This window comes from Bos javanicus, chromosome 3 (genome assembly GCF_032452875.1).
Source record: "Bos javanicus breed banteng chromosome 3, ARS-OSU_banteng_1.0, whole genome shotgun sequence".
Lineage (NCBI taxonomy): Eukaryota > Metazoa > Chordata > Mammalia > Artiodactyla > Bovidae > Bos > Bos javanicus.
The window spans coordinates 114,354,455-114,368,364 of NC_083870.1; the positions used below are offsets into that span (position 1 = coordinate 114,354,455).

A 13,910-nucleotide genomic window follows, 5' to 3' on the forward strand; every position below is an offset into this window, starting at 1 on the left:
ATCCTAAAACACCTCCCAAGAGAGTTACTGTGCACTGACCCCCAGCCCACCCTTTAATCTTTGCCTCATTTTGCGGCTGGGGTATAATTATATACACCTTCCAGGGACACTTAGACTTTAAATAAACTTGACGCTTACCTGATGCTGACCTTGCAGAGGCATTGCTGTTGATGCCAAAAGATTAGGACGACCGCCGGCAGATGCACTCTGTGAAACAGTCAGAAAGAGAAGGGGCCTGAAAAGACCCCTGAGAACCAAGCCCCAAAATCTAGAGGTAATCATGCATGTGCAGGCTCACGGTCACCAACTTTCCTGACAACCAGCTGCTCGTCATGCATTGTGGGTTCTCGAGGTGGTGGTTGTGGGGGGATGGTGGTATTCCTGCTGTTTAGTCACTAAACTGCGTCCGACTCTTTGTGACCCCATAGACTGTCGCCCACCAGGCTCCTCTGTCCATGGGATTTCTGGAATGGGTTGCCATTTCCTTCTCCGGGGAATCTTCCCAACCATGGGATGAAACTGTGTCTCCTGCAATGGCAGGTGTATTCTTTACCACCGAGGCACCAGGGAAGCTTGGGGGATGGTATACAGGACTCAGCCAGCTTTCAGTTAGTAAATCAGCTCTAGAATCTCGGTGGCCCAACACAGCAGAGGTTTCCATGTAGCTCATGTCACAGCTGGTACCAGCATGACTTTCCTGGAAGAGGTAACTCTACTCTCTTTCCAGCTGTTCGCATCTTGGAATCAGAGGGGAGCGAGGTCGCGAAGAAGGGCCAGGACCTCAGAATGGCCCCCTTTTCCCTCAAGTCACTTTGGGGAGGATCTGTGGCAGGGCCCCCCTCAATCCAAGCTTGGGAGCACACAAGGAGCACAGAGGTTCTGCCCTGTGGGGATGCGAGGAAGCAGGAGGAATCACTCAGTAAGGAGTAGGCATGAGCTGTGAGCTGCATCCTGGGACGCTGCATCACTGCCATGTAGGTATCCACGGACCCACCAACTGTCTTAATATTCTGTGACTTATGTGGATCCTCTTGGACATCAGGGAGGTCATGGCTACTGAAAGGTGTCCTGAAATGTGACAGATTGAACCCCACGCTGCACTTAGGTCTCAGGTACACCTGGGGTCACACTGCAACCAGCCCGTGTGGCTGTGCCCCTCCCAGCACCACGTGCTGGCAGAGTACCAGCGTATTCACTCCATGGGGCAGATGGCTGCATTTTCTGAAATGTAACAGGTGCCCTAGGTAAGTGGTGTGTGCATTACCTTTGAGAGGCACTGGTTTGGGGAGGCTTCGCCCCATCTTTCTGAGCTGCCGTAGTGGGGACCCTCCAGCAATTATGATTTCTTTGATTTCACAGATATTCTGGAACATCTGCCAAGTTCGAGTCCGCATCTCTGGGCTCTGCTGGACTGCCTCGGGGTAGGCACGCGGGTTCTGCAGCCAGTGTGCCCGGATTCAAGTCTCATTCTGCTTCATGGCTATTACCCTGGCCAGACACCCAGCATCTCCAGCCAGTTTCCACATCTATGAGACGAGGGTGATGACACAAATGGTCCCTATCCCATAATATTTATTGTGAGATGCAAATAGGACATCTGCCTAATGTGTTTAGTTCAGGACTTGGCCCTCCATTGGTGGTCACTGTTACTGTGATTATCCATCTATCCGTCTGTCTGTCTACTGAAGGCAGGCAGCAGTGCCGGCAGGATGAAGCTCATAGTCTTCCAGAGATAATTAAACGAAATGACTTTGTAAAGTGCTTAATTCATTGTCTAGCATAAAACAAACTTTCCATGAATGGTAGCAATTAATATTATGCTAATCACTTCTTTTGAATGAGTGCTGGTAAAGGGCTTAATGTGTGATGATGTTCTCAGCTTTTACTCCAAACTACTTTCAAGGTGTGCCACACTCTCCTGTCTGGAATGTCCTTGGCTCCCTGGTGGTATTTGTTAAACCAGGAGCTGAGCCAAGCTGGTCATCCTTCCATTCCCCCAGCCAGGGCCAATCCAGGCAGGTTTCAATCTGCTTGCAATCTATTGGCACAAAAGTGATGGAGTAGTTTCTCTCACAGAGTGGCTCTTGTGGGTAGCCCTAGATACTTTGTGCCATCAAGGGCTGGTTATGGTATCTGATGGAGCTTATTAGTTGAGGATTTGTAGCTGCAGGTAGTGGAAATCTCAAGTGAAGGGTGATTTTTTTGCTTATAGAACCATAAGTCCTGGGGTTGGGCAGACCCAGAGCTGGTTATCTCAATAGTTCAGTGACATTGTCTAAGACCCAGATTCCTTGTATATTTCCCTTCTGCCATCTTCAGTGTATATGCTGGCTCTCCTCATGGTGTCAAGATGGCTGCAGCCATTCCAGGCATTGCATCTTTATTCACTGATGTTCAGAGGCAGCAAAGTAGAGCTACATGGTACTTGTGTTTAATTTAAAAATATAAGATGAAATTCCCAAAGCCCATTGATTTACTCCTTTCCAAAAAGACTTTTCTTCTAGTCTCATTGGTCAGAATCATGTCACATGACCCTTTCTAAGCAAAGCATGGACCAGAAGAATTGATAAAGTTCATGGTTCAAAACAATCTCCCCTTAAACTGGGTGTAGGGTCACCTTCTCTGAGCACATAGCTATGAGGCGGAAGATGTCTCCCAGGGAAAATTGAGGTCTGCCAGCAAGAAAGAGGACAGAGGCATGGATGTGTGTGGGTAACCCACAGTGTTGGCTTCAGAAGCCTTTACCTTAAATCAGACTCTTAAACCCTTCACCTAATCATCCTGACTACTCAAACAGATGCAGAAAAAGTAGAATTGACTTAAAGTGAATTTCAGAAAGAAGTGCTCATTTTCAAAACTTCTGCAGGAAATTCCAATTTTATAGGAGCAACCTGATTCCAAGACAGATCACCCATTTGTTTCTAGGCTCCTGGGGGTCCACACTAGGATTCACATTTTCCCAGGATTTCTAGCCAGTTGTGGTGTCTTCTGGGAAGAACTAGAGTGGAGGGGACTAGAGGTCTGAGATACCCAAGAGAGGTCAGTGCCAGGCAAGGGGGATTCTGAGACTGCCCAGGGCCAGCCACTAAGTCCCCAGGCTCTCCCGTGTCCGAGTCCCTCACACGTGGGAGAAGACCCTAAGGAAGCGTGCACTGAAATGTCTGTTGGACACAGAGAATGGGGCCACCTGAGTAGGGTCAGCAGTCTTGGGGGCCACCATGCTGATCCTTGATTCCAGAAGGTCTATGAAACAGGCAAGAGTTTGGGGCAGGAAAGGAGAAAATGTAGGAGGCAGTGGTCATGAGCACAGTGCCCACCTGCCCCTTCTTCCCCCAGGGAATCTCAGAAAGAGCTGGAGAAGGATACTATGAAAGACTGAAGGTCTTCAAATTACATGCATCAGAACACAGAGTAATGGATTCTTATTTCCAGCTTTACTTCAAGGCTTGTGTGGCATGAAAAATGTGACCACAGTTGGATTGATGACTTCGGTAAGACTGAAGGATGTCTCACATTGGAGTCAAATACCTCACTTGATAGTTTAGCCCTGATTCACCATCTAGAATATCAGTCCTCTGAGAACAAGAACCATATAACAAGTCTCCCTGGTACCCAAGAGTGGAGTGTCCTCCACACAATGGACATCACAGTTGTTGGTGGATGTTGTTTTTAACAGCATTTTTTACATGATGAATATGGCATACGGCTATGTAATTTCAAATTACATAGCAATGCAACATTTCATCTATGTAATAATGGATCCACACATATACTTGTGAAGTACACTGTTGCAGTTGTCAGTACTTATCATGATGACTTTTAAATTATACACTGAAATTGCTTTGGCTTTTATGAGACATGGGCATTGAAGTTAATTGCACAGGGAGTTGGTGTTTCAGGAAATAAAAATAATCGGGAATGGTGAGAATTCTGATGAGTGGAATGATGAGAATTCTGCCAATGAGAGCTGTAAGGAGGTTTACGGTTCCTCAGAGTCACTTAATGGAAACTTCCATTCAAAGCTCTATGTCCAGAATCTCCCAGGGAGAGACGCTTTCCTTCTTGAAGTCTCCTTTGGTTGACTCTGTGTGGTGGAAGTTCTCTTATCGGTGGGAATGAAGAGGGACTCAGTGATGCTGGGCTTGTACAGAGCAGCAGGCACAAAACCAACCCTGGGAGACAGGCTGGAGAGAAGGGGGCCCCATCCAAGCAGAACATGCAACCTTTGCTGGTGTCTCAACTTGCCTTGCAGGTTGGACAGTGCTTTCTATTATCTCATTTTATCTTTAGAATCACCCTGAAGGCTGGGCAGGGCAGATATTCCCAGTCTTGTTGGGTAATGGAGGCGGGGGTGGGGGTGAGGGGGATGGGGAAAGCTAGGTTGAGAGGTTGGCTGACTCAGACCCCCATGCTGGATCAGCAACACCCCCTGCCCAGGGTCCATCCCCTGTGGTATATAAATGCCCCTCCCGGTGTAAAGCAGGGAGTCATTGCCCCTAACAGTTTCTTGAAAGTAATATCAGAAAGTTCTGCAACGCAGTTTCCAGTTTCTTGAAAGTAATACTGGAAAGAAAGTTCTTTAAGGATGGAGAGCCTGGTACAAGAGGGATTGTGTTTTTCTAGACACTGGGCTGTGACGTCTAAGATGGGAAGACAAGGCACTGAGCTTGGGGCCAGCCCTGTCACTGTGAGTTCTGGGGATTCTGGGGAGGGGGTGGGATGTGGTGGACACCCCCATGACCGGAGGATACAGGTGGGTGATGCTACAGGCAGTGATACCACCCTCCACTCTCTTCTCCCCGGATGCAGGGTTCCAGCTTCTTTCTGCTCCGCAAGTGGCAGGCTGGGGAGCTTCTGAGGGCTCAGCCTCAGGGTCTCAGGGACCCTGGAACTCCCACTTGGGCTCCACGCTGGACAGCCAGTGATGCCAGAGAAGGGGATCTACTTCTCTATCACCTCACTATCTTCATCTACAAATGCAGATACTGTTGATTAATTTATCTGATGGATGAATTGATCTCTTAGGGCTCTTTGGAGGAAAAAAGATGAAGCAGATAAAACACTCAGAATGGGGATGGTGCCCAGTACATAGCAAGCATTCAGTAGAGACTGACGGTGCCTTTTACCATGATTTATTGTTGTTTAGTTGCTCTGCTGTGTCTGGCTCTTTGTGACCCCTAGGGTCTATAGCCCACCAGGCTCCTCTGTCCATGGGGTTTTGCAAGCAAGAATTACTGAAGTGGGTTGCCATTTTCTTCTCCAGGGGATCTTCCCAATCCAGGGATCAAACCTGTGTCTCTTGCATCTCTTTCATTGGCAGGCAGGTTCCTTACCACTGAGTCACCTGGGAAGCCCCTTTACCACGATGACACAAGACTAACGGGAATAGAAACAGAGCTGTCCGTAACATAACTATGTGAGAATAATTTTCATTAAAAAATGCACAAGGGATGCTTGCCTTCCCAAACTCATGCTATAGATGAGTTAAACAATGACTTGCTTTGGTTATTTCATTCATGCTTTGCTGTCAACACAATGAGAAGATCACAGCACAGAAGTTCAGATCGTTCAGAGAAACACCACTGCATGTTCTGAAAACTTAGGTGTGGGTAAACCACACAGCTTTCATTCTCATTTTTCACTTCTCATCTTGGGGAAGAAGCAACACGACCGTTTCTCAGATACCCTCAGTTTGCAGTTTCCTTTCAGCAGCCAGAGCTGCTCCATTCTGAAGTTCAGAAATCATGCAAAACACATGTATACAGGGCTCTAATGTCTTGTGCAAATTCCATTTTAAAAAGATTTCAACTGAGCCAGGAGACCCTGAAGGAGAAGGCTGTTTTCAAGATAAGACACACATCTGAAGACAGAAATGCCTCTGTCAGGCCAAGGCCAAAGCATGGGCATCCGATATGCATGTGGCCGCAGAGGAGGAAAGAGGAGAGGTTAGCTGGATGGGTCGAGAGCTAGGAAATCAAAAGGGATCAAGTTTTGTGGTGTCCTGACTTTTTTGGATCATTTTAGGCCTTCATCTTCGGCTTTTTGCACACAATTTGTACTTCTTTACTGCCATACAAATATGACAAAATGTGACATCAAAACAGCCTATGATGTTGGTACAGAATCATTCCAAGAGCACAGGACCTGGAGACAAAAGTAAAGGCAGAAAAACAATAACTCGAGACACCCACTGTCTACCCCACGTGCAAGTGAAGAACTGAAACTCTGGGGGAAAAGTCAAATCGAGGAAAACAAGGCAGTTGCTTAGGACTAAAATTCGCCTTCTCAGGTGTTAGGGGCCAGTGCGTGTATTCTTACTTCCCTGGAAAACATAAAACGAACAATGTCATCTAAGCACCAAGAGTCACCTGGCTCCCCAGAGATTTCTCTGAAATCAAGTTTGCCCCAAAACAAAAGCGGGGGCGGGGTTCAAATTTTGCTTCTTTTGACTTCCAATATTTTTACTCCTATAAGCACTTTTCAAGTTTCAGTATTTAGAAATGGCATGTGTGCCCTCTTGGTGTAATTTGGCTCCTAAACTTTACCTTCTACTGCAAAGTGAACGATAAAAGTCAAGCCTTGCTTAGGTACTTAACAAGCATGTCACATACACTATTATCATGTTTCATCCTCCCAACAGTCATTATAAGCCCATTTTACAGATGGGGAAAAATTGAGGCCCAAAGGCTAGGAACTTCGACAAATCATGGGGCCCTGAGCATGGGTCAGAATTTGAAACTGGATCTTTTAGGTTCCAAAGCCAATGGCCTCTATGAGCTACACTTAGAAACTGCCAGAAAGTCTACTGATGCTGGCCTAACCATTTTTTCTTTAGAAAGTGGACCTTTTCTCGCTGGTATGTACAGAGCATGGTGATCTCACTACGCTGACGATTTAAGAGGACTCACATCTTGGAGTTTCTCTGATGGGTTCAAGGGTGATGGACTCAGCCTAGACACCATGAGAGCACCCAAGACATTGAGCAGAGTGGTGACTAGTATGCCGTTATAATAGCACATAGATATTTCCAATTTCACATAATCAGAGCATATCTTTGAAGCAATTAACAATCACAACCTTTTAATAACAGAGAGGTTTGGGGTGGGCTAGGTGTTGAGGTCATTTTCCGAAAAGAATGTGTGAGGCTCACTGACAGGCCTTGTAAGGGGGACAGGCACACAGACTCCTGCATCTGAGCCTCTAAACCCTCCACCCAGTGCAGAGCTACACATTTAAACCAAAAGAACAGAGATGATTCATCCAGCCCTGGACCCCATTAGACAGCAGAGACCATCCTGTGATCCATCCCTCCACTCAGGCCTAGAAATAAACAGAGGCAACTTGAAAACCATCCACAGACGATTTCCCCAAACGTTTGATTGTATAAATAATTTATTTCTGTTCACAGCATCATATACGCATATAAAAGGAAACGGGAACCCAAAGAGGAGGATGATCAGGACAAAGAATTACAGCAGTAGAAATGGAAACAAACCAGGAGACATAGTCCCAACACCATGACAGAGAATCTGTGAAGAGAACTGTTGTGAAACAAAGCTGGCCTCCCTGTGTCTATCAGAAAACATTTGAAAAGCTCCTGCGGGGAGGCCAAGTTCCTCTATGTGGACCCCATTCATTCTCCAAAGAGCAGGAGGCATAATAAATCACTGACAGCTACACTGGAGGGATCTCCCAGGTGACCACTCCAAGGTAGTTTAGCCTGTGCTTCCTCCCCGCATTGGTCAGAGACGAAATGGGCTATTATTAGGGCAAACACTACAGATATCAACTGAGACTTTTAACTATTGGTTGATACACCACAGAGCTTTACTGCACAATTACTAACAGTTGACCGCACCCTTAAGTATTGATAATGCAAAAAAAAAAAAAAAAAAAAAGGTCATTTTGCATCATTGGTAAAGCATGACAGAATCTGAACACTGATCTTGGACCAAAATATTGTCAGCACGAGAAGGTTACAGTATTTGGCATCTGCAATGTCACAAAATAAATATATTATTCTCTCAATAGTGTGGAACTACCAAAATGTCAAAGTGCTTAAGAAATTGTTGCATGTGAAGAAAATAAAGAAAGATGGATTTTTTTTCTTTTAATAATTCTATACAGGATCTTCAGATGACGGGACCAGCCCATTTAGAAATCAGTGACTATGCTGTCGATATGTAAGCTGAAACCTCGCAGGCTTTTCAGCACTGCTCAGCTATATTTTCTCTACTGAGTTTCTACAAAAAGACCAGCGTTGGAGGGGTACCAAATACACCGACAAAAGAGAAAAGAAGATGGACTGCTAGGTTTCTTCTTTTAAAATACTTCATAGGGGAACTGGATCAAGCAGGAAGCCAGGACTACTACCTCTGGTTCTTAAATTCACTTTGAGTGCAGGGATTTATTTATAGGCATGGATTTATAATTTGACTAACTCACATGCTCACGCATGACCATGCCCAATTTCTAAAGGCCTCCTTCACACAAGAAATTTATCATTATTCGTGGATGGGGGGGGACATAATCCTACCTGTAAACATGGATTTAAAGAAGAAATCAAAATCACACAGTAAGTTTCCCTTTTGATACTGTGTTTGGGGGTGAATGACAGCTTCTGCAAACCAAGACTCAGTCCTGATTATAAAGGATTTTTTAAATTACATTATTAAAAATAGGTATTTCTTCTTCTTTCACTTTATTTCCAAAGCCTCTTTCAAGTAAACTGTGAGGAGCCTGAGGACAGGTGACCATTACGTCACATGCTTTCTTTCATCCCAAGCGCTCACTGTGTCTGCATTTGCTCTGCAACCAGTTCCCACAAGCAGGAATCAGGAAGGACCTCCTTGTGCTTTTCCCTCGCCTGGAAATCCATGCAATGAGGTTGGCTTTTGCAACAAGGTGGGCTTTTGTCTGTTGGTGCGTAACATCAAATACTCTAATGAGACATTTGCAATGAAAATACTTAAACCAGATAGGCCACAATGAACCAAATTAGAAATTTGAACATGTCGCCACTTGCAGCGTAAAGGGATCTAAAAGGGCAAAGTCTTTTTTTTTTTTTTCCCCCTAAATTGAGTATTTCTATGGGGAGTATTCATTCGTAGCAGATTTTTTTAAGGAAAAAAAATGTCTGAAAACCATAACCCATCATCAAGCGGTTAGGATTACAAGAGACATCCCTTGCCAAAACCCGCTTGTCATTCAGCACACATCTGCAGCTGGTGTGCTCACACAAACCAATCAGCAGGCTAAAAAAAAAAAAAAAATTGAAGATTCCACACATATGGGTCTAGAAATGTATGTCGATTACACAGCACTGTATCTACACACACCCCATCCAGGACTGACGTCAGGAGCCTTACCCTTTAAACACCTTTAACTATTCTGCAAAGAGTAAATGCATCATTTGCCACCACCTCCAACAGTTTCTTGTTTTTAATTTTTTTTTATTGGTCTCTTTGTGTGATAATGACCTACACATGGACAGGGTCCAAACCATCTGGAAGATGTCTGATTCCAGGCTGAAAAGCAGTTCTCAACAAAACTGGTCTTCTGAAGCTACCACAAAGCACCAGGAAAGGGGCGTTCTTCGCGGCCATCCCCCAGCCCAGGCCAGCGCAGCGCCCCGCGCCTTCCGTCTGCGGTACTGTTCCACGCAGTCCTCTGATGGCCCAAACCACCACCTCGTTTGGGCCCAGAGCAGGGCAAATGGATTTTCACAGGGGCCTGCCCTGTGACATAAAATTATCCAGCTTTCATAGCCCAAGGAGAGGTTGTCCCCCCGCACCTCCCACTGCCACCGTGCCCCCAGATGGGAACTCCCGGGGTTCTGGGAGCCGCATACCTCAGGTAGCTCACAGGTGCGATCCCCCGTGAGGGCGGGGAAGCCTGAACTTCTGGCCCCGCTGGAGTAGGAGGAAATCGCTTTTGTCTCTGATATCTGAGCCTTCCAACCTGGGCCAGCAGGGCGGACGGTGGGACCTGCACGTCCACTCCCCAGCCGGGTCCCCCACCCCCTGAGTAGCTCCAGCGTTCAGACAAAAGGACCCCTGAGCTGGGGGTGGGGGCAGGTCGAGCGCAGACTGGCCAGCTTGCCTACATACCAGGTTAAGTCACCAGTCCTGCATGTGGGTGCAGAGACTCCGCTTTAAAAATTCGAAGCGTCGCTTTGGTTCGCTGTCTTTGTTCGCGGGCGCGCGGGCCACACAGCCTTTCATTCATTCATTCCGGACTCGCTCGCTCCCCGCGCCTAGCTCCGGAACGTCGCCGCCCAGAGCATTACCGCTTCTTCTTCTGCTTGAGGGACTTCCTGCGTTTCAGGATCATCTCGTACAGCTTGTCCATGCCCTCGGTGAGGCCCTCGCCGATGATGGCGCACGCCGGCTGGACGTGGTAGGTGGTGGCCGGGATGAGCTCGTGCAGCGCCAGCTGCTTCTCGATCTCCGCCACAGGCAGCGACTTGGGCAGGTCCTGCTTGTTGGCGATGACCAGCAGCGGCGTGCCCTGGTTCTCTGCGAACTTGGTCACCTTGTGCAGCTCTGTCTTGGCCTCCTCCAGCCGGTCCACGTCCACCGAGTCCACCACGTAGATGATGCCGTCCGTGCAGCGGCTGTAGGACTTCCACAGCGGCCGAAGCTTCTCCTGGCCGCCCACGTCCCAGAAGTGGCAGCTGATGCCCTTGGCCGTGCCGTTGCTTAGCTTGATCTTCTCCGTGTTGAAGCCGATGGTGGGCACGGTGTTCACGAACTCGTTGAACTTGAGCCGGTAGAGCACCGTGGTCTTGCCGGCCGAGTCCAAGCCCAGCATGACGATGTGCAGCGACTGGAAGGCCGAGATGTTGGAGGAGATGTTGCCCATGGCTCCTCGCTGCGGCGCCGGCCACTGCGGCTGCGGCGGGAGGGCGCCGCCCCCCGCCCTCCCGAGCAGTTACGGGCCCGACGCGGGCGGGCGCACCTGGGCCCCGCCTGCCGCCCTCAGCCGCCCGCACCGGCCCGGGCTTGGAGTCCCCGGGGCGCACGGCTCGGCGCGCTCAGACGCCGCGGCCCCCGCGCCCGCGCCGGCCGGGCATCGCGTCTCTCCCGATGGGCTTTGTCTCCTGCGAAGTCTCCGCTGCGGCGCCGCGGGCTGCTCGCGCCCGTCGCCCTCCCCCGCCGACCCCGGCTCTCTCTCTGCTGCTTCCTCGGGCCGCGCCCCCGCGCTCCAGCCGCTGCCCTGGCTCTCCGCTGCTGCCGGTTCCGGGCTCCGAGCGCCGAGCGCTCGCCTCTGCCTGGGCGGCGCAGCCGCTGGGCCAATCCCACTCCCAGGGCGCGCCTCGGAGGCGCAGGCGGGGCGTGGGCTTCCCCGGACTTCGCTGCCGGCGCGGTCGCCTGGCTGTCCCCACAGTCCCCGCGCCGCCACCGCCGCCGCCGCCAGCCTGCAGCGGCGGGAGGGCGCCCGGCTCCGCCCCTAGGAGGCCCCGCCCTCGCCCCGCCCCTATGGCCCCGCCCCTTCGTGGTGCCCCCGTACCGACGGCCCCGCCCCTCGCCCCGCCCCGGGTCGGGCGTGGACCTCCCAGCCCGGCGGGCCGCTTTCGCGCCTTTCAGACCTTTCGAAATCGCCCTGGTTGTCTCCTCCCGCGCCGCACCCAGATAATGGGCCCCCGAGCTGCCGGCTCTTCCCGCGTCGGCCCTCTGACGCATCTTGTAAAAATAGCTCCCGGAACTCCACGCCCCGCCAGCCCCAGGCCGGACCGACTGCCCGGCGGGACTGCAGCGTGGGAGGCGCAGCCGGCCTCAGGGAGCCAGCCAGAGCCGGGGGTCCAGAGTCCAGGGCAAGGCGGGCCGGGGCAGCTCTGCCCGAGGGACTGGGGACCATCCAAGGTGGAGGTGGGGTGAGAGTGCCCCCTCTGGGGAGAGAGGGCTGTGGATCAGGCCCCCGACCCCCAGACTCCCTCACTCAGGAGAGGGGAAAGGAGGGCGTGGGCCGCAAGGAGCCAGCCCGGGCACGTGGCCTTTGCGGTGCCCAGTACACTGACCCTCCCTGGTACCCTGGCTCGCTTCCCTGCCAGAACTCCGGGGGAATGGGGTGGGGTCTCCACAGGATGGGGTCTCCACGGGATCACCGCTGCCCTGGGGCCCAGACCTGCGCCCAGATCGCCCCGGAGGCCTGGCTTCATTTAAGGAGACTTGTCTGTCCCCAGATAGCTCCGACGACTCACCAGCCCCAGACAGTTCCTTTGCTACCTTGTTTTTGTCCCCAGCGTCTGCGCAGACATCCCAGGTCAAGTGTGAGCATCTCAGGAGACCACCCTCTACCACCCACTGTACTTTGAGAACTGAGAACCACCTGCCCACAGGTGAACCAATCCTCCTGCGACTGGTGCTCCAGGAGGATTTAGGCCTGAAACAAAAATGTGTCAGCAGCTCGGAGTAGGTTACACCATAGGTCACAGGCACCAGTGCCCAGCCCCTGGCTGGCTTCTCCCATCACTCTGATTCAGCGCTCTCATCCTAGTTGGTAAGCACATAACCAAGGCTCATCCTCTGAGGGTGCAGAGGAAACTGAGTGAACATTGCAGATATGCACCTGGGGCTCTGGAGGAGGAGAAGCAGAGGCAGTATGGACAGGGGCTTCTTCCCAACTCCAACTTATGAGGCAGGAAGAAGGAAATGGAGTCTAGGGGGATGGAAATGAGCCTGATAACCATTGATGGGTGAAAACCAAATTATTATAGAAAAGCTTTCCTTTACCACCATCCTTTCACAAGCTGTGATAAAATAGGTGATTTTGTTTGTACTGAACCATATGAGAAGACTTTGTGTTGATGGCAGGACCAAGCATCCTTCCTTTGGGGACTCCCCTGGTGGCAGCAACCACTCAGACTGGGTCCAGGGCTGGAAAAGTCCTAGTGGATCATTCTGTCCAATGTGCCAGATGAGGAAACCAAGGCTCAGGCACTTGACTTGGCCAGGGTGGAACCTACCTGCAGACGGCCTTCTCCCCACTCAGTGGTATTCATGCCAGGAGCTGAGGGCTTGCTGCTGTCTCCTACTCCCCACCTTACCCACACACTAAGTTAACAGGGAATGAAGTTGTAAGCAACCTGAATTCAGTTGTGAAAGACAGAAATCCCACTCAAATTGCCAATATCCATTGGGTCATAGAAAAAGCAAGAGAATTCCAAAAAACATCTACTTCTGCTTCATTGACTACAAAGCCTTTGACTCTGTGGATCACAACAAACTGGAAAATTCTTAAAGGCGTGTGAATACCAGACCACCTGACCTGTCTCCTGAGAAACCTGTATGCAGGACAAGAAGCAACAGTTAGAATGAGACATGGAACAACATACTGGTTCAAAATTGGGAAAGGAATACGTGAAGGTTGTATATTGTCACCTGCTTATTTAACTCATATGCAGAGTACATCATGCGGAATGCCAGACTGGATGAAGCATAAGCTGGAATCAAGATTGCTGGGAGAAATATCAATAACCTCAGATATGCAGACACCACCCTTATGGCAGAAAGCGAACAGGAACTAATGAGTCTCTTAATGAAAGTAAAAGAGGAGAGTGAAAAATCTGGCTTAAAACTCAATATTCAAAAAACGAAGATCATGACATCCAGTCCCACCACTTCATGGCAAGTAGATGGGGAAACAATGGAAACAGTGGCGGGTTTTATTTTCTTGGGCACCAAAATCATTGCAGCCATGAAATTAAAAAATGTTTGCTCTTTGAAAGAAAATCTATGGCAAATCTAGATGGTGCATTAAAAAGCAGAGATATTAGTTTGCCTACAAAGGTCCACCTAGTCAAAGCTATGGTTTTTCCAGTAGTCATATATGGATGTGAGAGAGGGACCATAAAGAAGGCTGAGCACTGAAGAATTTTATGCTTTCAAACTGTGGTGCCAGAGAGGACT

At 49.7% G+C, this 13,910-nt stretch overlaps 1 protein-coding gene across 1 annotated transcript; it reads right to left on the minus strand.

Moving 5' to 3' along the window:
* Positions 1–7,374: 7,374 nt before the first annotated feature.
* On the minus strand, positions 7,375–10,968 carry ARL4C (ADP ribosylation factor like GTPase 4C). Its single transcript, XM_061412697.1, has one exon. The coding sequence runs from the start codon at positions 10,861–10,863 to the stop codon at positions 10,285–10,287; it is 579 nt and encodes a 192-aa protein (XP_061268681.1). The 5' UTR covers positions 10,864–10,968; the 3' UTR covers positions 7,375–10,284.
* Between the last annotated feature and the right edge of the window lie 2,942 nt (positions 10,969–13,910).